At 41.1% G+C, this 25,851-nt stretch overlaps 2 protein-coding genes across 3 annotated transcripts in view; both read right to left on the bottom strand.

The window, feature by feature from the left end:
* The window catches only part of LOC119771155 (induced during hyphae development protein 1-like), a 103,950-nt gene extending 99,919 nt beyond the window's left edge, over window positions 1-4,031 (bottom strand). Inside the window, exon 1 of the mRNA XM_038266599.1 lies at window positions 3,720-4,031. The gene's annotated coding sequence lies outside the window, so the exon portion shown is untranslated. The remainder of the gene's footprint in view (window positions 1-3,719) is intronic.
* Window positions 4,032-7,493: 3,462 nt separating this feature from the next.
* Window positions 7,494-25,619, bottom strand: LOC119771193 (myosin regulatory light chain sqh). Of its 2 annotated transcripts, none has more exons than XM_038266826.1 (2): window positions 25,494-25,619; window positions 7,494-8,401 (listed from the first exon to the last, which is right to left on the bottom strand). In XM_038266826.1, exon 2 carries the CDS (start codon window positions 8,370-8,372, stop codon window positions 7,848-7,850), a length of 525 nt encoding a protein of 174 aa, XP_038122754.1. In that variant the 5' UTR covers window positions 8,373-8,401; window positions 25,494-25,619; the 3' UTR covers window positions 7,494-7,847. The 2 variants fall into 2 exon arrangements, with proteins under 2 accessions (XP_038122754.1, XP_038122755.1); XM_038266827.1 differs by lacking the exon at window positions 25,494-25,619 and adding an exon at window positions 15,327-15,491.
* Window positions 25,620-25,851: the final 232 nt, after the last annotated feature.

The following is a 25,851-nucleotide window of genomic DNA, read 5'->3' as shown; positions in this document are numbered from 1 at the left end:
TCAAGACTAACATTTTAAAAGGGCCAAATATTGAATATTACGCCCATTTTAAATGCTAGTCTTGATTTAAAAAAATTAAAAATATTTTTTCGAAGAGATCGGAAAATTTCAGGAATTTTTCATGTGATAACACTGAAAATCGGACCATTAGTTGCTGAGATATCGTCATTAGAAAATGGTGTGTTGTTTTGGTGAGATTAGGAAAACTTCAATTTTCGTGTTTCTTTTTCTTAAAGCGGCTCTATCTCAGCAACCCAAGGTCCAATCTTCAATGTCTCTAGACAATTTTATAGAAAATTTTCTGAACTTTTCAAAAAAAAATATTTTTAGAAATGGTCACTCACGGTCACTATTTTTAAAAATTGAAAAACTGAAAATATTTTGCTAAAATCAAACTTTCGGTGGCTATATCTTGAAAAAGGAGCCGTTTATCAAAAAATCTGTTAAGTACTTTTCGATTGCAAATTCAATTTTGCATTAAAAAATAATGTCAAACTTGTTTTTGGATGAAACTTCCATTTTTTCCAAAAATCACTGTTTTTTTCAAAAATTCATAACTCGGTGGCAGATTTTTTGACCATGTTTCTCTATGGCTCAAAAGTTGCGGATTTTTGTCCCCTAAAACATATCAAAAAATCTCGATAATCAAAAAATATGTATTTTGGGAAATTGAGTTTTAGTGAAAAAAAAGTTGATTAAAAAATCTGCAATTTTTTTCCGTGTATCTATTTTTTCTCAAAAGCCCTCAACAATACCTACAACTTTGCCGAAGACACCAAATTGATCAAAAAATTGGGTCCTAAAATGAAGCTTAGATTGCTGATATTATTGTTTACAGCGATAAAGCTTATTTTTCTGAGTACAATGACCCTTTGTACGACCACAAAGAGTTAAAAATTGATTTTTAAATCAATTTTGAAAAATTAACCTTGCGGTCCTTCTTGACAGAAAAGCTTCTACTTGACAGCTCGTTCCAAGGGGACCATAGTTGATCCATCGAAAAAATGTTGTCTTGTCAAAAAAAAACTTTGCATTAAAATGAAAAATAGTGATCAGAAATGGTTTTTAATCGTGTTTTTTACCGTTGTACATAAAAATTGGCATAGGGCTTTAGTACCCAATTCACTCAAAAGTTACAGCTGTTTGAATATTTACATACCATTTTTGTATGGACAGCTGCCAAAATTGTATGGAGACTTGTATGGGTGAACCAATGACGCAAAATAGCTTATTTGGTCATAGGGAAGGCCCCCACAAAGTTTGAGCCAAATCAAAAAATACAAAAAATAAAAATGGTCGAAATCGGCCGATTTCGTAGAGAATTGCTCATATGCATTATTTAGCATACACAGTATTGCTAAACATTTTAGTAATATTCATTAGTATAGTTTGTGAAATAGTGGTTTGGCCGTCTTACCCCCAGCTCCCATAATTTAATAGAAAACGTTAGAGCAAACTCTCAAGCCCAGTTTTTTTTAAATTGTAATTCAGGGTTAAATTTTAGAGGGCAACGGAAAGGTGTATGTGTAGAGAAGTGTTAAGTGTCAAGAAATTCAAAATATGGATAACTGTAGGTATCTTTTACATCTACTGCCCAATTGTTTTTTCCCCGTGTTTTGCAGGTATTTTTAAGCTACTTTTGTTTTACTTCTCTTGTTTCATTTTTAGTATTTAAATTAGCATGTATCTTGTTTACTCTATGTTTGTATTTGGTAGTATTTGGCCTATTCTATTTTTAAGATCTAAGCCCGTCTAGAGGCGGGGTTGGGTTGTAGAGGGTTAATTTAGTCAGCTGAATCTGAATCTGCTCTCAGATTTGAGACAAAGTGTCTTAACAATGATTTTTGGCCATATTTCGTGTTTCTTTGAAAAAATCACCTAAACCCAAAGAAATTCCTGAATAATTCTACAAACAAATTGCCGAAGACACCAAATCAATAACAAATCCATTCTCGAAATATCAGCAATTCGCTGAATATTTACATACAATTTCTGTATGGACACTCTATACTGGACACTGGAAAAAAATAATCGAAAAATAATAAGATTTCGAGCAGCATCACCATAAAAAATGGAACAAAACAAAAACATTTTATTTGAAAATTTGGACAACCTAAATAAGTAACAGTATTCAAACAATGTGTTCTTGTTCATCCAAGTCTCCCCATCCAAAATTACTCTTTTATCTTCTCAAAAAGCAATATCAACATTTGCGTGTCGTCGCGACACGCACTCTTCAAACATCACTCTCAGTTTCAGAGCGCTCAGTTTAGAGCGCGATTCATTTCCATCTCGGTTACGCACACACACACACACACCCTGTCCGGATCCCTCGCGCGCGGTCAGTCTGTCTGCCCTGCCCTGCCCGAGTCTTTGTATATTTGTCGCAAAATTAGGCCTACCCCTCCCCCTGCACTTCCCGCTGACCTTTCCACCCGAAAAAGTTGACTTAGAAAAAACACACTTTAAAATGTATATTTACACGCACATTCCTCATATCTTTTGGGGAGTTTCAATGTGGTGCAGGGTGACGACTCAGTTTCAATCTGTTGGGTTGGCTATCAATCGGGAATTTGGCAGTTTTGACGTTTAGCACATCTTACAAAAGTTTGAGCTATTATCAACAAAGGACGTCTTGATCTCAACAGTTCAAAAAGTTGAAAATGCTTTTTTTTGTTATTATTACCAACAACATTTCACACTTTCACAACCAAGATTCGCTCTCTTTAAGCGATTACATAACCTGCTCATTTCGATGCAAATTTGCGTTCTTCCATGATGGTGGAAGCCCAACTTCCTCTCAGGTTCTTCGACTAACTTAAATTAATCGGTAATAGACATTCCGGCAGCATTATCTTGATGGCTTGCCACGATACGAGCTGTCTAATCAGCTCAGCAGCGTTTCCTCACATCAAGACTTCTTACGTTTGTGTATTTCTTCGCTAGTCGCTCTGTTTTGGTTTCGATCCGTTGCTCACCCTCCTGTTTCTTCAGTTTTGCACATCTTCCAACCCCTCGCGAACGACCCTTCCTCAAGAGAGTGTGTAGAGAAATTTCGACCAAGAACTGCGCAAATAATTTCCCCGATCCTAACCTCCTCCTGACGTTCTTCTCAATGATAGACCGGCATCCGAAACTCTCGCACTAACACACAAGCAGGTCGCGGACAACCCTCCTATATCATCCCTCCGAATGCTTCTGAGCGTGTGTGTGCGTTGTGGTGGAGAAAATCCGATTTTCCTCCTAACCACCCACCCACAATCCTGGTTCTGACCACACCAATACAATACCAACTGCTGGAAAAGCTCACTTATACTAGAGAGTTCCCACAAACAAAAACGAGGTCCCAATTGGAAAACTGCTAGCGCTAGTCCCCTTCGTCCTACTGGGATTCTGTCTACGTTGCACCGCTACCAACCAGTAGTAGACACCGTACTCCACCTGTACTGTCCTTACGGACTACCGGAACTCCGTTGCTGTATTGGTGCCCATCGTATACAACACACATCTATTTTTCACTTTCTAGAGCACATACTCCCTCGTCGTATCCTCGCGCAAGACCTCATTAAAGGACGTAAACCCCCCGTCGTCCCTACGCTCGGGACGACTGTAGTAGAGTCCCACGTCTATAGCTATGCGATGACCAGACGGCCTCGCTGGAATTGAGGACATCCAAGATGTCCTGCGAGCACAGACAGACAAAGGAACGTCCTTCTTACCCCGCTTGAGCACTATCCTTGGACTCGCCAAGTCTTCCAATGGGATATCTTCCTCACTTTCACTGATCCCCGGAACTTGCCACCTCCACGTAGAACGTCCAGAACTCTCACGCGTCACTTTCTTCCACCTGACCGAATCTTGCAAGCAAGCATCTAACTATCAGCACCGTAGAACTCCGGCGAACTGCTGGCCTCAAACAACGGGGCACCGTTGTTGTGTTTCGACACACGACTCTTTGACTTGGGACGACGACGTTAGACCGGGCTAGCACGCCAGACTGTGCTGGTTGGTTGTGGGGACCATCGACTGCCGACGGCGAGACCTGCGACGACGACGTGGGGGCACTCGCTCTCTCACGATACACCGGGTGATTACACCGTGAGGGGGTACTCGCGTGCGCGACCGAAGCAAGCTGGCAGCGTGCGCGATGGTGGATTCTCTCTGCTGTGTGAAGAGTGTAAGGCAATTGTGCGGGGAGAGTGAGTTACCAGACGGGTAACTCAGCGGCGAGTGGCACGTGGAAGCTTGAACTGACTACACCGTTTGAAGCTTTTTATGGTGAGGCGTGGAAGCTTTCGTTTATGGCAAATACGTTCTAACTTCATGGATCTTCACAGCATATGCTTAACACTCAAACGCTCGGGTAGTCATTTGACCCCTATTTTTTTTCTTAAAAATCTCATAACTTTTGATAGAATTGACCAATTTGGATACTTCCGGGTGCAAAAGATCCAGATTTGTCTATATTTTCAACTGTCAGACGGAGGACAAATGTGGTCCATTTACCGGAGATATTCCGATTCGTTGTACCTCGGCCTCCTAAATGGATATTTAGCCAATATAATAAAAACTTTCAACAGAATAAAATCGGAAATGATGCAAACTTCAAGGAATCATCCTAAAACATCATTCTGCATAGTTACATGACATGCTGAAGACCTTCGGGCACCGGAACAGGTTCTATCCGGAAACGGTTCACTGAGCTGATGTCAATTGTTGCCCAACTGGAACCGGCTCCGCTGCCCCGTAGGACTTAACCATGTCAATTATTTTTGCAGGATGATGTATTAGGATGATGCCTTGTAGTTTTGCATCATTTCCGAAATTTTTCTGTTGAAAAGTTTTTATTATATTGGCCAAATACCCATATAGGAGGGCCGAGATACCCCAACAGAATCCGGAATATCTCCGGTAAAAATGGACCACATTTGTCCCCCATTTGGCAGTTCAAAATATAGACAAATCTGGATCTTTTGCAACCGAAAGCATCCAAATTGGTCAATTCTATCAAAAGTTATGGGATTTCTAAGAAAAAAAATAGGGGTCAAATGACTACCCGAGCGTTTGAGTGTTAAACAACCGTTGTGTTGAAGTTGTTAGCCGTTCAAATCTTCAGTTGAAGGTTCATTGATGCTCGATGTAATCAAGTTGCTGCTGCTCTACTTCTTCGCTGAGGTAAGGTAAGCATTGGGTGGAACTCACTCCTGTAAAGCTACAGGGACTTGACGTTTGAGTTTAATATCCGTGGTTTGGCATGAAAGCTGATTTGATTTGATCGCTACAAAGTGCGATGCCCTATGAATGCACCTCTGGCCTTCTTGATCTGCTTGGATATGTCGAGCTTGCTACCACCATCTTACGCAATCTAGCTACCAAGGTAATGGAAAGTGTCGACCTTCACAACTTCTTTGCAGCTAAGCCATGAGCGCTTTCCATGTTCAATGCCATCGACTTCGTCTACTAGACATTGACTTTCAGCCTTGCCGCCGAGGACTATACAGGTAGATCGTCCATCGTGTTCTGCATGTCGTTGCCTCTCTGTGAGAACAGTACAATGATATTCGCTAAGTCGAGGTCGTTGAGATGCTTCATCTTAACTAGCCACTGCAGCCCACGGTTTTGCACACGGTCCAACGTTCCACCTAACACTTCATCGATGACGACGAGAAACAGCAGTGGTAACAGAATGCATCCTTGTCTCACCCCGGCTGCAACTCGGATTGAGTCAGACAAGACCCCGTTTTCGTTGTCGAGACGGTCAAACGCTTTTTCATAATCAACGAAAACCAGATCCCCCTTCTTTGGAACTTTCACCAAAATGACCTGCATCATGTCTACCGGAAAAGTCGCGGTGTCCCAGATATTGGTGAATTGTCGATGCAGCATCCGAGCTGACAACTGGGCATCAGCCTTGAGCATTTCTGCGATCAAACCCTGGCGCTTTTCCGGACTTCATACATCTCACGGCTTATTCAGTCTTTCTTATGGTAAGTGAACTAGAGTTCATCCGGTTTATCCGCCTAACATTTGGCGGATGGTACTGGGGGCTTGAACGTACATGCAGGATTTGCAGGAGCTGCTCAAATTGCTCGAACTAACGATACAGTTGGTCAACCTGATTAGTTATCAGCTGTCCGCTCCTGTCCTTCACCGGGATGCGGGTATTCGTCCTGGCACCACACAAGCGTCACGATATGTCATAGAAGAGGCTCATGTCTCTATTGTTGGCAGTTTTCTCTCGATTGTTGACAAGAGAATCTGCGAGCTACGATTTGATGATCGGATGTGATGTCGGAGCTGCGCTAATACCGTTCATCAGGTAGGATTCTTTTCTGTTTGTGGCTGGTACAGATGTGTTTTATCCGGTTCTCCGTTGATCCACACACGAAAAATACGAGACTTTGTGTACTGAACGTTCTCCCAATCACCATGTCTTGGTTACCACAGAACTCCGTGCACAGCTTACCGTTTACGCTCATCTCTTCAGGATTATGCCAACGCATAAAGAACTGCAAGTCAGTGGTATCAGCGTAGATTCGGATGTCACCCTACGGACTCTCATCGACAACCTCGCTCAGCTGACTGTAGAACTCTGCCTTCACCTGCAAGTCGGCAGCTAGATTTCCAGGCCAAGCCAAGCTCCTTGACGTTGCTAACATATCTGCGTGGGCAAGTTACTGTACTTTCCATGTTCCAATGTGTATCTGTGTTTTCATGCTAAAGATCGTTCCATTCCTCCAATCTGTTTTCCTCCTTGCGGATTCAGTAGCCGTCTTTCTGCTTTCGGGCTTCGTAAGTGGTTTGGAAGAAAGAGGCTGTCATCTTGACTTTTTTGATTGAATAAAAACAATAACCCTGAAAGAATACAAACATTTTATTTATGTTAAATTTAGTCATCTGAACTATTCCAAACAAGAAAACCAATTCCGAAAGCGATATCTAGGTAATAAAAACAAACATAACCAACAAAGGCGAGAACGAGTGATCTCGTTACACAGAACAAGCTGTCTAGATCGACAAACATGACAGGCTGCTGCTCACCGCACCGCAGCAATTATCCGGCAGCTTCATTTCTTTGTCGCTGGAAATTCCAGCTCTCGCTGGAAACTCGAGATCGGGAAGCGACCTTTCTTGCGGTTCGATCTGGTTGGGGATTTTTTTCGCAAACAAAGAATTTTCTAACAACTTACACTTCCAGCGATTGTCAGGTTAGTTCCAGGACACGGTCTTCTTGACCGTGATCGTTACTTTCGAGGAGGAACCGTTAACGACGGCGGTTCCGACGGCCGTTTCCACCATCGCCGGGGCCGATTGGGTTTCGTCGAACCTAGGTGAGGTTCGGATGGGGTCGTTAGTTGTGGGATAGTGTTAAGTGGGACAGATACTTCTCTCACACTTCAGCGAGGTTGATTCTACTGAGCTACTAAAGGAAAGATATTACAGGAAACAGAGAGCCTAAAAAAGGAGTGTTCGGATAGAATTGAGGCACGATCTAGCGACGACTTGGAGTCTTACGTTATATTAAATATATATTCAAAAATGTGGTTTTCTTTCGATAAGTTGCGATTAACAAATGGTTGTTTTTCTTTTGTGTGTGTAAAGTACTGATTTGCGCTACGGTCCGACGCGTCGGGGAAAGTTTAGAAGCTCTTTTCTGAGGGGCAGAAAGAAGAATGCTAGCAAGGGAATACTGATGTGATAGTTGTAACCAATTGCGTTTTGTGGGAAAGATCGAGTCGTAATAATATTGGAAATTCACAATTTAAGAGCAGGAATAACATACAGGAAAGATAAACTAAACTAAGACACGAAACGGATAAAAACAAAAGAAGGAAAAAGAGAAGAAATTACTGTTCGTCCTTGTCCTTGGCGCCGTGCTTGAGAATTCTGGTAAATTCGATGTAGTCGAACATCGTATTCTTGATCGGTGCCTCGCGGAACATCTCGTCCACGTCCTCGTCGGTGAACCGATCGCCCATCGTGGTCAGCAGCTCGCGCAGCCGTTCCTCGTTCAGCATGCCGGTGTTCTCCTCGTCGAAGCAGCCGAACGCGTTCTTGATCACGTCCTCCGGGTCGGTTCCCTGCAGCCGCTCGCCAAACAGCGTCAAAAACATGGTGAAATTGATCGGCCCCGGCGCCTCGTTCATCATCCCGTCCAGGTAGTCCTCGGTCGGGTTCTTGCCCAGCGAGGCCAGCATGTCGTGCAGGTCCTCCTTCTCGATGAACCCGTCCCGGTTCTGGTCGATCATGTTGAACGCCTCCTTGAACTCGGCGATCTGGGCCTGATCGAACATGGCGAACACGTTCGAGGTGGCGCGCTGGGCACGCTTCTTGGTGGTGCCGCGGCGACCGGCCGTTTTGCGGGAAGACATGGCGATGTTGGGTTTTTGTGTTGTTTACGCTGGAAAGAGGTTGAAATACATTGTTCTATAGAAATACATGACTCAGTCAAAAGGTGCAGAAGTGATGGTGCATACATGACCAGTATGACAAAGCGCACTGTAGTGAGCGGGGGATCCCCAGGTTTCTTACTCCCCTTTAGAATCAAAAATGTTTCGTTGTTTGAACATTCATGCTCAAACTCAACCCATTTCAACGAATCATCATCGTGGCTAACTTCACGCGATAGGTCTGGCCGCTTTAATTTGTGTGATGTTCCAATGCAATACGGGGCACTGCAATTGTAATATTGACAAGAATGCTTCTGAAAGTCTCGAAAGAGATTTTTAGATTAGACTTGATAGTTTAAAAAATACCAGCTGATTTTGTAGAATTATTTAACTAATTATAATTTATCGTCTGCCTGTGTGGATCAATCGGACCGCGCACTGGACTCACAATCCAGAGGTCTCCGGTTTTTTTGCAATTCTATCAGATAAATAAAGTTATTTTTTTCGAAAAAAAATCTCAGTAATTTTGTGATTGGAGAAAAAATGGGATTCATTTGAATTGTTTTTAGACTGCCATAATTGATTTTCATATCTTGTAGAGGTGGGCAAAACCGCTCTTTTTTAGGAGCCGCTCATTTTCGTTCGCTCATAAAAAAGAGCCGCTCTTTTGAACGGCTCTTTCATTCTTTTTTAATTTTTTTGATAAAAAGGTTATTTTTTAGAATGCTATGATTTTTAACGTTATTTCACATTGGACTTTTATAAATAACTTGATCTCTATGTCAAGTTTTCTACTCGAACCAAAACGTTGAAATAATTGAATGGCATCCAAACTTAAATTTAGGATTTTGAAGAAATTGCTATCAATTTAAAAATTGCGGTTATTTTTGACAAAATTGAAGTAATGCATTTTATTTGGAGAAAATATTTTGTGAACTCTTTGCTACATTCTTATTTAGTCGATTAAGTCATTAAACGCTAAAGTTCAATCAGACAAGAGAATTTTGTTCCTAAGGTAGATGTTTGATATTATTTGACATGTTAAGCAATTTTATGTGCTCAAATTTGTATTTTAGTAACACATTAATGTACAATTAGTTGTACAATGATTTTTTTTCATTTTGTTTAGAAGTCATTTACTTTTAGAATTTCAAAGAAAAGTAGGAAACTGAAAATGAGTTTAATTTTTTTTAAGTGGTGTTTGCCAGCAATTTTATTTTGGGATTATTTTTTATAATTGCATTTTCAACTCTCAAAAATAAAAATACGTCATGAAATCCGATTTTTTAAGGAAGACGAATAAAATCCTACCAGAAATATATTTTTCTACACTGTTTTAAATTTTTGAGTCATAAAAATCATTTTAAAATGTTTTGTAAAATATTTGAAAAAAGATGCACAACAACGCAACAATTTTTTTTTCGTAAAGAAGATTTGAATCCAAATTTCGAATCAATAAATTTTATCTTTTTTCGTTGATTTTTCCAACTTGAAAAAAACTTGCAACGACGAAATTTGTTTTGTCAATAATATCAGCGTATTTAATTTCAATCGACAAAACAATTACAATACGATTTCAACCAAAACAAATAAAAATAAAATAAATAACCACATGATCAAAAGTTTGTTTTTCTTTCTTAAAATCAGGATATATGAACTTTATTTGCAACACTACTTTATTTATTTTTTACTTGAAACAACCTAACAAAATAAACTTTATGAAAAAAATGTTTACTTTTACCGACATTAGTTCCGGCCCGCCACTGCATCAGAAAAATCAGATCTGGGCCACAGGGTCAAAAGGTTGGGCACCCCTGGTTTAGACGCTGTAGTTATTTCCAAAATAATGAAATAAAATAAAAATATGAGTTTACCAAAAATGCGAAACATTTCACTGAAATATTACATAGGCGTCCGAAGCACCGGAAAGCCAATGCAAAAAATATGGTTTTTATTTCCTTAAATTCTAGCATTATTTTATTGTTTTTATGCATTGTTGGAATTCGAGCGAGAAGAAAGAAAGCATTTCTTGCTCGCGAACGAGGGAGAGAACTTGTAGTACTTTTCTCTTCTCGCTCGCGCTCGCATTTTCGTTCGCGTTCTCGTTCTCGCCACGAGCGCTCGCGAGCGCCTCGTGCTAGCCGTTCGTCCCAAGTTAGCAGTTTGTTTATCAGGCTTATGAATATGAACCAGGCGATGGTATAGAGTTGTAATTTCAATCGCTGTGTTGTTTTTTGTTCGTTTCTAACACGTTCAACTTCTCCCGAACGGGCAATTCTGGCTCGCGAGAAAGCCCGTTCGCGAGCGGAGGAGAGCACGGGCAATCGGTGAGTTTCTCTCGGCAGCTCGAGACTCGCGACGAGAACTCGAGAGAGAGAAAATTTTCTCGCGAGAGCGCGATAATACCAACACTGTTTATATGTTAACAGCTTATTTGAGACCTAAAGAATGCCATTCACAAAAATTTCAGTCCAAATTTGAGAAAACAAGTGACGAATGACCTCTCTAGGTTAAAGTCACGTTAATAAAATTTATTTTAAACAACAACAACATAAGAAAAAACGAGTGAACAAAATTGTAAACAAAAGTGTCCGGATTTCGAATCAGCTTCTATCAGTGTCCGGGATTCGAAGCACAACAGATCATTTTAATGTATAGGAACTCAATGATTACTTTGATTGAGTCTTTGGGGGTTTTCCATAAACTACAAGACTAAATTAGGCTGGACCTCTTAATCTCTTCAAATTTAATAAAAACTAAATTAGTTATGTTATATCTTCTTTTTTACTATAACAGTATTGTTACCGGTGTTGCTGAATAGTGGTTCGCAAAGCTGTCTCAATTTAGAACTGTCAAAGCGGAATCAATTTACTGTTTGCAAAGGGCTACCAAGAAGTAGCAAGTATTGTAATCGATCAATAATTTATTTTGTCAGTTATAAAAAAAGTGTATGGCGTCGAGCTTTTGAGGTTTTTGAAGTCAACACATCTTAAGATAAGGTTTGAAATCGAGATTGGCATAGTTATCAATGACTGTGAATGACATCTGCCACATAAAATTGATTAATCTTATTCCAATATTATCGCTTATCTTCAAAGATTCATAATTTCGAAACTTCCATTCCCACTTCTGAAGCAATTTTTTGTCAAAAAAAAACAAAAAGGCTTCTTTTGGTCGCCCTCCGTTTAGTCTACGAGCAAAAATAGCGCGAAGCTCTAATTTTTCAACGAATAGTTTAACATCAAAAGATTTAAAATATTTTAAAACAAGTCACTTCAGCAGCAAAAAATATGTCACGCTTGAGCTTGAACATAGTCTTCTATTTTGTTTATATTTACAGCTGTAGTGCAGTTGTATTAGTGGGGAGCAGTGGGAAGCATTCGAAGATCACGTTACGCATTCTGTCTATTTAGCACCCAGATTTTAAGTAAAAAGAAGTATGTTATTTTTGTAGTGTCCCAGACTATGCTTTTACGCAAATATTTAGAATTTAAATGATAATCGTGTAATTCTAGAGCAGGAAATGTGAAATAAGCAAAAAATAGAAGAAAAAAAACTGTAGAAACATGAAAAAATTAGAAAGGCAAAATGTAATGATAAAAGGAGGTAGAAAATACCAAATACTACCAAAAACAAAAATATTCTAAACAAGATAAATGCAAATTAAAATACTAAAAATAAAACAAGCCGAACATAAAACAAACGAAGAGCAATTCTCTACGAAATCGGTCTTTTTTCATAAATTTTAATTTTTGTATTTTTTTATCCGACTGAAACTTTTTTGGTGCCTTCGGTATGCCCAAAGAAGCCATTTTGCATCATTCGTTTGTCCATGTAATTTTCCATACAAATTTGGCAGCTGGCCATACAAAAATGATGTATGAAAATTCAAAAATCTGTATCTTTTGAAGGAATTTTTTGATCGATTTGGTGTCTTCGCCAAAGTTGTAGGTATGGATATCGACTACACTGGAAAAAATGATACACGGTAAAAAAATTTGGTGATTTTTTATTTAACTTTTTGTCACTAAAACACTTGATTTGCAAAAAACACTATTTTATTTATTTTTTTATTTTTTGATATGTTTTAGAGGACATTAAATGCCAAATTTTCAGAAATTTCCAGGTTGTGCAAAAAATCTTTGAGCGAGTTATGAATTTTTGAATCAATACTGATTTTTCAAAAAATCGAAAAATTGGTCGCAAAAATTTTTCAACTTCATTTTTCGATGTAAAATCAAATTTGCAATCAAAAAGTACAGGAAAATTGAAGTTTTCTAAGTCCCACCCAAACAACACACCATTTTCTAATGTCGATATCTCAGCAACTAATGGTCCGATTTTCAATGTTAAAATATGAAACATTCGTGAAACCAAGACTAACATTTTAAAAGGGTCAAACATTCAATATTACGCCCTTTTAAAATGTGAGTTTTGGTTTAAATTTTTTGAAAATATTGTTTTCGAAAAGATCGGAAAATTTCACAAATGTTTTATATTTTAACATTGAAAATCGAACCATTAGTTGCTGAGATATCGATATTAGAAAATGGTGTGTTGTTTGGGTGGGACTTAGCAAAAAATCAATTTTCCTGTTTTTAAACCATTGCATGGCAATATCTCAGCAATAAGGGGCGTATCAACAAAGTTCAAAAGTGCAAAATATAGAGAATTTTCTCAGCTTTTCAAAAATATTTTTTTCGAGGGTGGGCAAACATGTGCACTAATTTTCAAAAATGAAAAACTTCGACTATTTTCAAAGAAGTCACCTAAAAATGGATTTAACTTGAAAACGGTGCACTTAATCAAAATTTCACTAAAGAACTTTTTGATTGCAAATTTGATTTGACATCAAAAAACGAAGTTGAAAAATTTTTGCGACCAATTTTTCGATTTTTAAAAAAATCAGTATTGATTCAAAAATTCATAACTCGCTCAAAGATTTTTTGCACAACCTGGAAATTTCTGAAAAGTTGGTATTTGATGTTCTCTAAAACATATCAAAAAACAAAAAAAAATAAAAATAGTGTTTTTTTGCAAATCAAGTTTTAGTGACAAAAAGTTAAATAAAAAATCACAAATTTTTTTTTACCGTGCATCATTTTTTTCCAGTGTAGTCCATATCCATACCTACAACTTTGCCAAAGACACCAAATCGATCAAAAATTCCTTCAAAAGGAAAAAGATTTTTGAATTTTCATACATCATTTTTGTATGGCCAGCTGCCAAATTTGTATGGAAAATTACATGGACAAACTAATCATGCAAAATGGTTTCTTTGGGCATACCGAAGGCACCAAAAAGTTTCAGCCGGATTAAAAATACAAAAATCGAATGACCAAAATCTGAGAGAACTGCTCAGAAGTAAAGTTTTTCGTACAACAAAAAGTTGCTCTAAATGAGCTCCTAAACACGGGAGAAACAAAAAACCGAAAAACAAATTTGGGCAGTAGAGGGTTAACAATATGCCTTTAAGGAATCTTAATTACATGTTCCACCAATATTTGACCTCTAGCTTTCTTAGAAATTGCCAAATTTATTGACCGAAAAACAATCTTTTCTCTATACAATTTGTCATGAAAATTAGCAAATTGTTACCCGGATATAAATTTGATTACGAAGCATTGCTTAACTTTGAGTAATTAATTGAAAAGCTTTTAATTACCCAAAAAATATTTTGTTAAATAACATTTTAAAACAGTTTCGAGTCAATCACATTGTAGGGAAAAGTTTGCAGAACAAGTTCCCTAAAAAAGTATTTCAAAAGCAGAGCAGAGAACAAAAGTTGATGACGTAAAGACATTCACTACGTAGTTCTACGCCATTTTGGTTATTATTGTGACAACATTGCCTTTTGTTTTTCCTTTCTTCGCAAAAGTAGTTTCATTTTTCCAAAAATATTTATCAGAATAAAACTTATACACTTTGATCTGGGTGATGAATAGAGCGAATGCGTAACGTGATTTCCGAATGATCCCACTTTGTTTACATGTACAAATTAGGAAGCTGTTCAAGCACAAGCATGACTTTTTTCTTATTAATAAATGAGCTGTTTTATGTTTAGTTGTTTGTGTTTCATTTTTTCCAGTTTTTGATATTTTTTGCTGGAAAATTGCGTGTGTGTGTGTGTGTGTGTGTGTGTGTGAATCAAATCAAGATCAAGCCAGCTTCTGGATGGATATAACCGCATCGACTCCATAAACAACTTTAATTCGTAATTATAAAAAATGACGATCTCGCCTTCAACTTTTTAAAGATTTCTTGACTTCAACTGCAGGTCCTCAAAAACCAAATTTTTTTCATTCTTGAAAAAAAAAAAACATTTTTTTAATAATCGACAACAATACTCTCTACTTCTGGCGAACAGTAAATTGGTTCCACTTTGACAGTTCAAAATTGAGGCCGTTTTGCGAACCACTATTCAGCACCCATGCTTTGATCACTCCACCAAAATTGAAAACGAACGACATCCCTAACGTTACCAACGATGCACACCTCTTATCACTCAATAAAGCCACAATACTGTCCACCAAGTCGATTTCCATGAATCATCATCACCACTTCTCACCTTGCCAACCTTACTCGCACAACCAAAAAAAAATACTCAACAAGGTATGATTCGACCCAGGTACAATTCAGCCCAATGAAACCGCGTCACCCCGCCGAGAAATTGGCACACACACACATTCTGTTTCCCAAATTAAACAGCTTATTCACTCCGAAATTGCCTTCACATGTTTGTTATTTCCGCGGACCGCCGTCTGGCTGGCGCACGACCAGGCCAAAAAACGGTTCCGGAACCCACGCAAATGTGCACTTTCCGACCAGACTGTTGCCCCTCCCCTCCTCTCTCGGAAGGTCACTCTCGTTTTTCAACTTGGACCAACTTTCAACATTCCAGCTCCAGCTTGACACGTGCTGGCGAAAGTCACTCACCTTAAGTCAAGGAACTAGAATTTCTTTTCGGCAAGTCTTTGTGTGCGGTTCTGGACTGGGGGATGAGTAATTTCCAGCTTTTACAGTCTTAGTTTGAGCAAGAGACGGAGCGGGAGTAGTGTGACTGTTTGCTGCGCGACGGACGACAGAGGACTGCGGAGAGTTGTTGCGTATGCGGCTCAGGCTTTGCGGGAACGATTCACTTACTGCGGCGATTGAATCGAAACAGAGTTTCACAGATACAAGTGACGAGCTGGTGTTGGTGGTGGTAGTGCAAGCAGTCATATGGACTGAGTAAAGTCAGTAGTTGGATGTACTTAGGATATGCAAAGATGTGACACTGGTTTTGAAGACTACAGTAAAGTACAGCGAATGAAAATGGAGATAGTAATAGTATGGGTGTAGTTCTAGAGTTTTATTTGAAAAGGCCCTATAAACATAGAAAACTATATCTTAAGGTAAAATGGGACGAGGACAACTTCTGTTCAATTTGACTAAATTTCATAACTCGACAGGTTGCTTGCTATCAACCTAAGCGTTATGCGTCTGCAAAAAAACAGAACTTCGTAAGTTACGGCATTTTCCTTAATCCGGGCATGGTCTGTGCACAATAAAAGTAAATGTAAATGTTAATCAGATACACCTAGAGATCTGAAACTGATTTTGTGTACTTTACTAAATTACATATTCATCATGTTACAATTAGTTCATTTGCATTACATAACAGATTTGGAGTTCTTTTCAGCTGTGTGTAAAATCTCAATCCATTTGGAACGATTATTGCTTATAACCAAGAGATTACCAAGAGTAAGAAAAATTTTAGAAAAAAAGACTTACTAAAGTTGCAAAGGAAAGGGGATAGAAAAAAGAAATGCTTAAACTAGATCACAGTTTTTTATATATCTATTGTAGATGTGCCTTATCATTAGTTCCCCGAGGGCCGGAAATTGCTCTGTCTTGTTACGGCTGGTCCGAAACCGCGTCATCATCTCCCCCGCTAGAGCGAAAAACTCCGACAAGGTGAAGAGATCTTCCCCGGTGACTTCTTGCTGGGTCGCATGGCTACTACCGGTAGCGACCACGCTGGCAAACGATCACCCCCATGCAGGAGGGAACGCTGAGTTGTCCGCGGGAACCGTATGCTGCCCAGCTGCAGAAACGGTTGAGCTCGTACTCCGCTGAGAAAGGTGGGATGCTGCTGCTTTCTTTTTCCTTTATTCCTGCTCCTCGAGGTAGGCCTTACGCGGTAATTACCGGTATGGTTGCCATCACAGTTGGCGCACTTGATGCACGCCTTGGATTGCTCTGCCTATTCTCCCAAGTCCGCCTTACACGGCAGTGCACACATCTCCAAGAGGTGTGTTTCACCGCACAACACGCAGCGGGGCGGGAGGTTGCAGTTCCGCGAGCCGTGGCCGAATTTCTGGCAACGGCGGCATTGCGCTACGTCCATCGGAGTTTTGGAGTAAAACCGCCAGTTTACCCAAAACCGTCCAACGCCTTAGTCCGTCGCAAGTCTTGGATTTTGAGGGTGCCGCGGCACAGTGTGTGCGTACCTGTGACTGTTGTCTTGCACGAGGGCACTTGCAAATTACGACCATCTGAGGTCATGCCGATGTTCAATGACCCAACCTGGTCACTCCGGAACTGGTAGCCGGAGGCCACTGAGGGACACTGCCGGACAGGAGTGTAGCCAGAAATTTGATTGGGGGGGGGGGGGGCTCAGCCCGAAGCCCACTCCCCTGGCTACGGGACTGCTTCCGGAATATGCTATGAACGCTATCATCCGGTATATCAAACTTCAAGGAATTAAAAATTGCAAGCAAAATGAGCACTTCCCCAACATCGGCGGGAAGGTCAAGCATCTAGAATGTATAAAATTAGCCATTGAAATAGCGCTTCCCTAACACGGATGTGAACTTCAAGTACCAAAATGCATACAATTTGAAATCCATCATTGAATTTCTAGCGCATATCGATGAACTAAACTATCATGAACTACGTTATTCAACGCCATGCCGGTTATGTCACGGCATAAATAGGGGAACAGCATCTAATTCCAGCGTGCCTCTAATGTTGGCAGGTCAGAGCTTTGACATTCAATTAAAGCTAATTTAAAGCATTTTCAACTGAAATCGAGTGATAAATAGCCCAATGAGAAGTGAGCAAGCAAGTTTCTATCAAAAGTTTTGCAAAATTAGTTGTTTAGATAGTGAAAATCAGCAAATTGGATGGAGTTAGGAGCGAGTGCTTAACCTGCCAAACATACGAGAATTTCCCCTACTGATAAATAGCTTTTTGAAGTAACAGGAAATTAACTTGGTGTTTTGTATTTTGAAGAAGTGAGGAATTCTTAGCATATTTCATCAAAACACAAGTACAAACAAATTTCAACAAATTATGTGGCCAAGCATTTTTTAAATTTTGTGAGGATCTCACACAAAAGTCAACTTTTAGATCGTGAATTCGACGACGTTTTTTCCGCTAGGTTCGCTGTTTTTTTTTTTTTTTTTTTCCTTAGCGCTATTTATTTGGCTTCTTGTATTTAACATTGTTGGGCCAGGTTTTCCGTAAATTATTTGATCACATGTCAATGTTTGACATGATGATAAATTGAGCTAAGCATTTATACAATTCAAAATTTTTGGATTTAAGAATAACTTCTAGGTCCGGAAGTATGCCAGCTCTAATGATTTTCCTCCACAGCTCTCCTCGAAAATCCTCATACAAGTCGCACGTTAACAACAGGTGGTTCGGCGTGGCCGCCCCCAGCCCGCACTCGCACGTGTCGTCGTCGATGATGTTGTTGCGCCTCAGGTGTGTAGCGATTCTGGAGTGATTGCTGATAAATTTGGAGAGGATTACTATCTCCCTCCGTGAAAACTCAGTCTCGTAGAACCAAGGTGTTGTTGACACCCTCGGCAGGATTCCGTGGGAGAACCTGCCCTTGTCGCCGTTGTCCCAGTTGTTTTGCCATTGCTGCAAAGCCTTCACCCGACTTGGGTACGAGATGTCCCACGAATTAAGCTGGTATGTTTCTGGTTCTCCTTCTTTACACGCAAGTTTTGCCGCCGCATCCGCCGCTTCGTTCAGTGTCACGTTCCTGTGTGCTGGCACCCACATGAGGGAAACCGTTTTCCCGCTTGCTCGAGCTGCATGATGTGGTTTCGTACATCGAACCAAGGAATCGGTGTAGTTCCCTGGAGACTTCTGTTGTGCAGGCTGCTTAAGCTGCTCAAACTGTCCGACAGAATCAGGAACTCTCTACCCGGGTGTTGCGCGATGTGCTGCACTGCTTGCCGAATCGCCAGCAGTTCGGCCAAAAATACTGATACAGTTTTAGGTAGCTTGATCTGCTTCACGATCTGGAAACTTCCATCCACTACTGCGTAGCCACAGCCGTCTTCATCTTTCGATCCGTCCGTAGCAAATACGATGGAATTTTGGTACTTCTGCGAGATGATGCCTTCGACGATTCTGGGAATCTTTGAGACCGGTTCTCCTCGAATAGCGCTTTGGACAGAAAAATCAATCGGAATGGTTCTCTGCCTTATCACAGCAGGGTACGAGAAACATGGCAGCGTTTGTATTGTTGTTAGATAACCCGTGTGTGATCGAAACTGAAGAATCATTTTCCGGATGAACGATGGAGGCAGTTCTCCGTTCAGCACAGGTGCAGCGTGGCGCCGGTGCCAGGTCTCCAGGGAATAACGACGATTGACGAACTTGGCGAGTAGCATCTGCCTCCTCAGACCGAGTGGCATGATTCCGGCCAACGCTTCCAAGGATCCGGTGTGCGTTGTTTTGGTCGATCCCAACGCTATCCTCAAACAATTCCACTGAATGCGGTCCAGCTGGATAAGTTCCCTTTCCGGAGCTTCCCGAAAAATATCGACCCGTAATCAATAATCGATCGGACACAGGACTTGTAGATTGACAGCAGCGCGCTTGGGTGCGATCCCCACTTTTGACCAGCCACAGACCGCATGAAGTTCACGTACAAGGAAGTTTTCCGCTTCACCATCCTGATTTGACTGGCCCAGCTCAGTGTTGGAGTAAGGTTGATTCCCAGCAACGTTATGTATTTCTTGTATTCTACTACTGCTCCGTTGATGTAGAGTTCAGGAACATCCGGAAGACATCTTTTGCTGAAGATCATTGCGGCGCACTTTGGTGGTAAACTTCGAGACCAAGTTCTTTCAGCATTCGTACCACTCCATCCAAGGTTGTCTGCAGGGTGTTTACCGAGTCCTCCACTTGTTTACCTCGAACTGCGACTGTGATATCATCAGCGAAATCTAGTTTGATCGAACATGTCGGAGATGGTTCCATCGGTTTGCGAATCACGACGTTGAAGCACAATGGGCTGAGAGGTGATCCTTGGGGTAAACCCATCCAGGTTATGCGGACTAGCCAGGTGACGTTGTCGAGCGATGCTGACAAAATTCGTTCACCGAACAACCCATGCAGCGCTTTGATCAGGCAGGCTTCGACTCCAATCTCCCGAAACTCTTGTAGCATTATTGGGATCTGGACGTTGTCATACGCACTCTGGATGTCGATGCTGCACATTGCAACGTGCTCTCTGCGGGAGAAGGCTGTGTGCACTTCTTCAACCAGCAAGTGTAGCGCATCCATTGTCCCTTTGCCTTTCCGGAATCCGCAGACTGTATCCGGTAAGATGTTGTTGTGTTCCAGGAACCACTCCAGTTTTTCCTTGATCATGCTTTCGTAGGTTTTGCGAAAGCATGATGCCAGGGCAATTGGACGGTACGATTTCGAGTCGTCGGCTGGTTTTCCAGGCTTTAGGATGGGAATTATCTTAAAAACCTTCCACGATTCTGGTATGACGCCATCTTCGTAGATTTGGTTGAATATTTGTACCAGGGTCACTTGAGCGTTGAAGGGAAGTTTCCGTATTGTTGAGTAGTTTAAGTCATCTGCACCAGGTGCTGTGTCCTTCCCCTGTTTAAACACTGTTTGCAGGTCGTGTATAGAGAAGTACGATTGTCCATTGTGCCTCCCACAGTCGCAGACTGACTCCGGCGGAGGAGGTGGCCTCGCCGAAGAGGGCGCTAACCGATCGAGAACTTCCTCCAGTATCTGCTCATCCCTCAGCGTTTGTTGACTGCCAGCAGCTCTCCCCTTGTAACGCTTAGCCCACCTCCATAGGTCTTTGACCGATGTTTGTGAGTCCAGCGTGTCACATTTGGCTCTCCACGATTGAGAGCGTTTGGATTTCACCAGATCCTTGAACCGTTTCTCTGCTGCAGAATAGTCCTGATAGGCTTCGTAGTCGAGTGAGCGGCGCCAAACGCTGAACTTCTGGCGACTTTCACATTTTGCTGCATCCAACTCATCGTCCCAAAACGGAAGTGGCACCTTCTTCGTTGTCTGTAGCTGTCTTGGTGGCGGGCATGCTTGTACCAGGCTGGTTTTGACGATCTGGAAGAACTCGTCGTACGTTGGATTCCGATTCCTGCTTACTGCTTCTTCCACAAGGTTTTCGTACAAAGTCCAGTCCACTTTTTTGTAATTGATGGCTGGAAGTGTAACGTCTGAGTGGATCGAGGTTGTACCGAAAGAAATCGGCAGGTGGTCACTTCCGTAGGGATAGTCCAGCGTATTCCACTCGAACAGCAAGCTTATGTCTGCCGACGCCAAAGTGACGTCAATAGCGCTGGCTGATCTTCGTGCGTCCACTCTGGTGTAGCTTCCGTTGTTTAAAACTACCATCTGCGCCGCATCCACGGCAGCATCAAGTGCTTCTCCTCGTGCGTCGTCTCGGTGGTCTCCCCATGTTGAGTGCTTGGCGTTCCAATCACCGCCCACGATACATGGCGCGGGAATGTTCTTGAGAAAAGTTTCGAGCTCCGCTGGCGAAACTGATGCATCCGGATGGATGTATACCGACACTATCGTCAGCGTACCGAGGTTGCACACTACTTGGCACGCTACTGCATCTAGCCCCACCGGGGCGACTAGGTGGAATGTTTTAGGGTGCATTTCCTTTCGAGCGGCAACAAAGACGCCCTTCGAGTTGCTTGTGTGGTCTTTGCGAAATAAGTGAAAGCCTGGAAGGTTGAAGCTTGATGAAGTATCAAGGTGACTTTCGGAGATCAAAACAATGGATGTTTTGGTTGTGTTGATAAGGTTGATAATACTTGCCGATTTAGTAGAAGCTCCCTGCAGTTCCATTGCAGGAACTGCAGAGGCAATGCCGACGCTGGCGCGCCTGAGGTGACGGTTTATTATAATCTCAGCGTGCCAACGTATTGCTTCACCTTATCGACCAGCAGCTCGTTGACCCTTGTGCGGAAGACTTCCGTCGTTACTTCGTCTTCTTGTGGGTCCATCAGCTTGGAGATTAGTTCCGACATGGTCGTCGAATCCACTCCCTCCTTGATGGCATTGGCGACAGGTTCATTGATGTTCAGCTCCAATGTTGGCAAAATGTCCTCGTTGCCGTGGGAGTCGACCACGACTCTCTTTTTCGGCCTGTGTTCATGTTGACTTTCTGAAACCGCGGGAACTCGTTTAGGGTTCTTGGTTCCGGGGACCGCGCGTTGACGTGGAGTGGCCTGGGATGTCGAAGGTCCGGCGAGAGCCGGTTGGAGTTGAGCGGACGGAGTCGTCGAAGGTCTGGCGGATGCCACCGAGTTGGTAGTTGACCGACCGATGCTTGAAAACCAGTCGGTAGGTCCTTGGGAGTAGGCCTGCTGACGCTTTTGACTTGCTTCTTTTGTTCCTTGGCCTTGGGGCAGTCCTTGTGGTCGGCCCTGTGTTTCCCGGAACAGTTCACGCATGTTGGGTTGGTCTGATCGCATTGGTGGTCGTCAGCCACCTCTTTCTCCGGGCAGAACAAACATCTCTTCTTGATTTGCATCCCTTATCGCCATGCCCAAAACGCCAGCAATGTTTGCATTGGCGCATCGGGTAGTTGTAGGGTTTGACCGAGTACAACACGTAGTTAAGTTCCACATGGGTAGGTAGTTTCAGACCGCTGAAGGTGACCACAGTCGTAGTTAGCGCTGTCTCACCACCATCTGCGGTCTTCTTCTTGATGCGACGAATTTCGAGCACATCTGGGTTGTTGAATTGGACGCACTTCGTTTTGTCGTAGGCCCTGGCGTCCTTGAGTTCATCGTCAGGAACTTCCAGCCCGATGTGGGCAACGCCAAGGGTTTCGACCAACCGCTGGGGGATGGTGCATGTAAGGTTTTTATGTCGAAAGTCGCACAGCTCGTTTGCGGCACGCGCCGTTTTCATAAGCACCTTCATCTTCTTTTTGCCAACTGGCATGGCTTTCACGAAGTCGGGGCCGAATTGCCCAATCAGCTTCTTGGCAAGCGTTGAAGGAGCCAGGTTGGCCGTTCCGGTCGTTTCCAGCATAACCAGGAAAGGTCCCGTGGAGAACGGAGGATATCTTCGCTTCCGAACCGGGGACGCATTTTCCGCATTCGCCATAGCAACAAAACGATGGTTTGTACCGAACAAAGGGATTTCGCGAGCTCTTTGTTCGAATAAAGCAAAACTAATCAACAGCGCAGGACGTCTGAACGTCTGTAGCTCACCGTGGTTTGCTTGTAACTGCTAGGTTCGCTGTTGTTCCAGCGGTGTTCGGAATGACAGCCCCATACAGTTTGAGCAGTTTTTAGGGAAAAATCGCGTTTATGATGAAAAATCAAGCATTTTCAGAAAAGTGGGGTATTGCAAAGTGTGGCAATTTTGCTAACGATCATAATGCGTGGTGATTTGTAGTGATTAATTGTGACTGGTATTTTATTTTAACGATTTTTCTAAAAAGATGATCGTTATTTTGGATAACTTGAGTAAAATGTTGCAAAAGTTAAAAGTAATGATCAAATGTTATGTAAAATTGTTTAAACTTTACTTTTCTTCCCCTTTGACCAAAATATTAACCTTAAAAATGCATTTTGGTGATTTTTTGGATTTTTTTTGGAAAAATTCGAAAAACTGGCAATTTTTTGAGAAAATTATTGTAATTATGCTGGAATATGACTCTAACAGTTTGTTCTATCAATAATACACACATAAGGAGCATTTTTTTGAGAGATTCGACAGAAACGTGCACGCATCCTGGTGGCGAGTAGAAGCACTACGCAACGATGTTCGGAATGACAGCGTGCTTGGAAATATTATTTTTTTTGCAGTTTTTGATTTTTATTTCCTTCAATTATTTTTTAACGTCGATGAAAGTCATTGTAAAGTGTGGCAATCGCATAAACGAGTCGAATGATGTAAAAATCATAGGGGCTGAGTTAATTTTTCATGTTTTTTCCTCAAATTTACCAAAAAGATCTTTTGAAAAATTGATTTAAATATGATTTATTTGATTGATAATGCTCCTTATGTGTGTATTATTGATAGAACAAACTATTAGAATCATATTACAGCATAATAACAATAATTTTCTCAAAAAATTGCCAGTTATTCGAATTTTTCCAAAAAATTCCAAAAAATCACCAAAATGCATTTTTAAGGTCAATATTTTGGTCAAAGGGGAAGAGAAGTAAAGTTTAAACACTTTTACATAACATTTCATCATTACTTTTAACTTTTGCAACATTTAACTCAAGTTATCCAAAATATCGATCATCTTTTTAGAAAAATCGTTTTAATAAAATTCCAGTCACAATTAACCAGTTTTTGATTTTTATTTCCATCAAATATTTTTTAACGTCGATGAAAGTTATTGTAAAGTGTGGCAATCGCATAGATCTTCTGAAGATCTTCTGAAAAATTGGTTTAAATAAGATTTTTTTGATTGATAATGCTCCTTATGTGTGTATTATTGATAGAACAAACTATTAGAGTCATATTACAGCATAATAACAATAATTTTCTCAAAAAATTGCCAGTTATTCGAATTTTTCCAAAAAATTCCAAAAAATCACCAAAATGCATTTTTAAGGTCAATATTTTGGTCAAAGGGGAAGAGAAGTAAAGTTTAAACACTTTTACATAACATTTCATCATTACTTTTAACTTTTGCAACATTTAACTCAAGTTATCCAAAATATCGATCATCTTTTTAGAAAAATCGTTTTAATAAAATTCCAGTCACAATTTATCACTACAAATCACCACGCATTATGATCGTTATCGAAATTGCCACACTTTGCAATACCCCACTTTTCTGAAAATGCTTGATTTTTCATTATAAACGCGATTTTTCCCTAAAAACTGCTCAAACTGTATGGGGGCTGTCATTCCGAACACCGCTGGAACAACAGCGAACCTAGCGGAAAAAAACGTCGTCGAATTCTTCAATTACATCCAGCCACCGTCGTCGTGCGAATCGATGCCCACAAGTCCATATCGGAACGAGGTCACACTCGACGACAGACGACGACGAGAAATAAAACTCAGACGGCAGCAAACGGACCAAAAAGGCCTCACTCACGACTATATTGGCCGGAGGAAAGATGTGAGGCGCGGTGCGGAGAGGACAGCGAAAAACATTACCCGTATATGGTCATCTCTGCACGCTGGCTGGAAGTGGTCAACCATGGCGAAGAGGTACGAAACTTGAGCGTAAGTGGCGCTAATTTTAGTGAGAATTTCGTGATTTTATACTTGTATTATGCATTTTGGTAGCAAAATGTTCACAATTACTGTAATGATTGGTCAAAAACCAATGAATTTAAAAAATAATCGACTACACTAAAAGCTGAAAACTTGCCGAAGCGAAATATGGTCATGAAAAGTTGTTTTGACCATTTTTGGAAGCACAATTCGCTGCTCAGATGCAAAAAAGGAAACTGCAATTGCATAATCCATTGCTGAACAAACTTTCGAAAGCATTTCGACTCAAATTAACAAAAAATACAAATGATTGAATAAATTTCCGGAAGTGACCAGGAATAAAAAATACATCAGGATGTTTACACAACAAAACTGAGTCAACAACAGTTTTCATGGCCTGCTTGCGGGCGCCTTTCGTTCGAGAGACTCTGCCCTCTTTCCCCGCGAAGCAGAAAAGAACTGACGTCAGCTGAATGGAATGTTTCTTCGGCGAAGAACGAAAAAAAAAACATGACTTTTCTTGCGCTCCAAAACACACCAAAATTTGACGAATTCAACAAATTAACACACCCTACTCTATATTTCTACAGTTAACAATTGAATTAAGGTGAAACTTACCGGAAAATCGAGGGAAATGTGTGGAAATTTGGCAAAACTTGATGCACTCGAGCAAGATTTTCGTGGACACTCTTTTTTTGTTTCGCTAAACTGACAGCGCGATTGACGTTTGCTGACAGTTGTAAGACAGCTGCGTGTGCTCGCCACGGAGTGGCGCTAGTGTTGATGATGTTGATTTGAGGGGAAGCGTTGCCATTTTTTAATTGTTTGTTTGAAACAAAAAAACTTATAAAATTTGTCTTTTCATCGTTTGTTCCGGCGAAGCTTCATCCGAAACTAACAAAACATATCAAAACAAAGAATATCGTTGATTTATTAAAAAACAAAAAGTCCATTTTCTTGTGTTTTGAGAAGTTAA

This window comes from Culex quinquefasciatus, chromosome 1 (assembly GCF_015732765.1).
Source record: "Culex quinquefasciatus strain JHB chromosome 1, VPISU_Cqui_1.0_pri_paternal, whole genome shotgun sequence".
Lineage (NCBI taxonomy): Eukaryota > Metazoa > Arthropoda > Insecta > Diptera > Culicidae > Culex > Culex quinquefasciatus.
This window is presented reverse-complemented; position numbering and strand designations above follow the sequence as displayed.

Coding starts and splice junctions, on each gene's coding strand:
- LOC119771193 (XM_038266826.1), bottom strand. CDS start 8,372: ATGTCTTCCCGCAAAACGGCCGGTCGCCGCGGCACCACCAAGAAGCGT.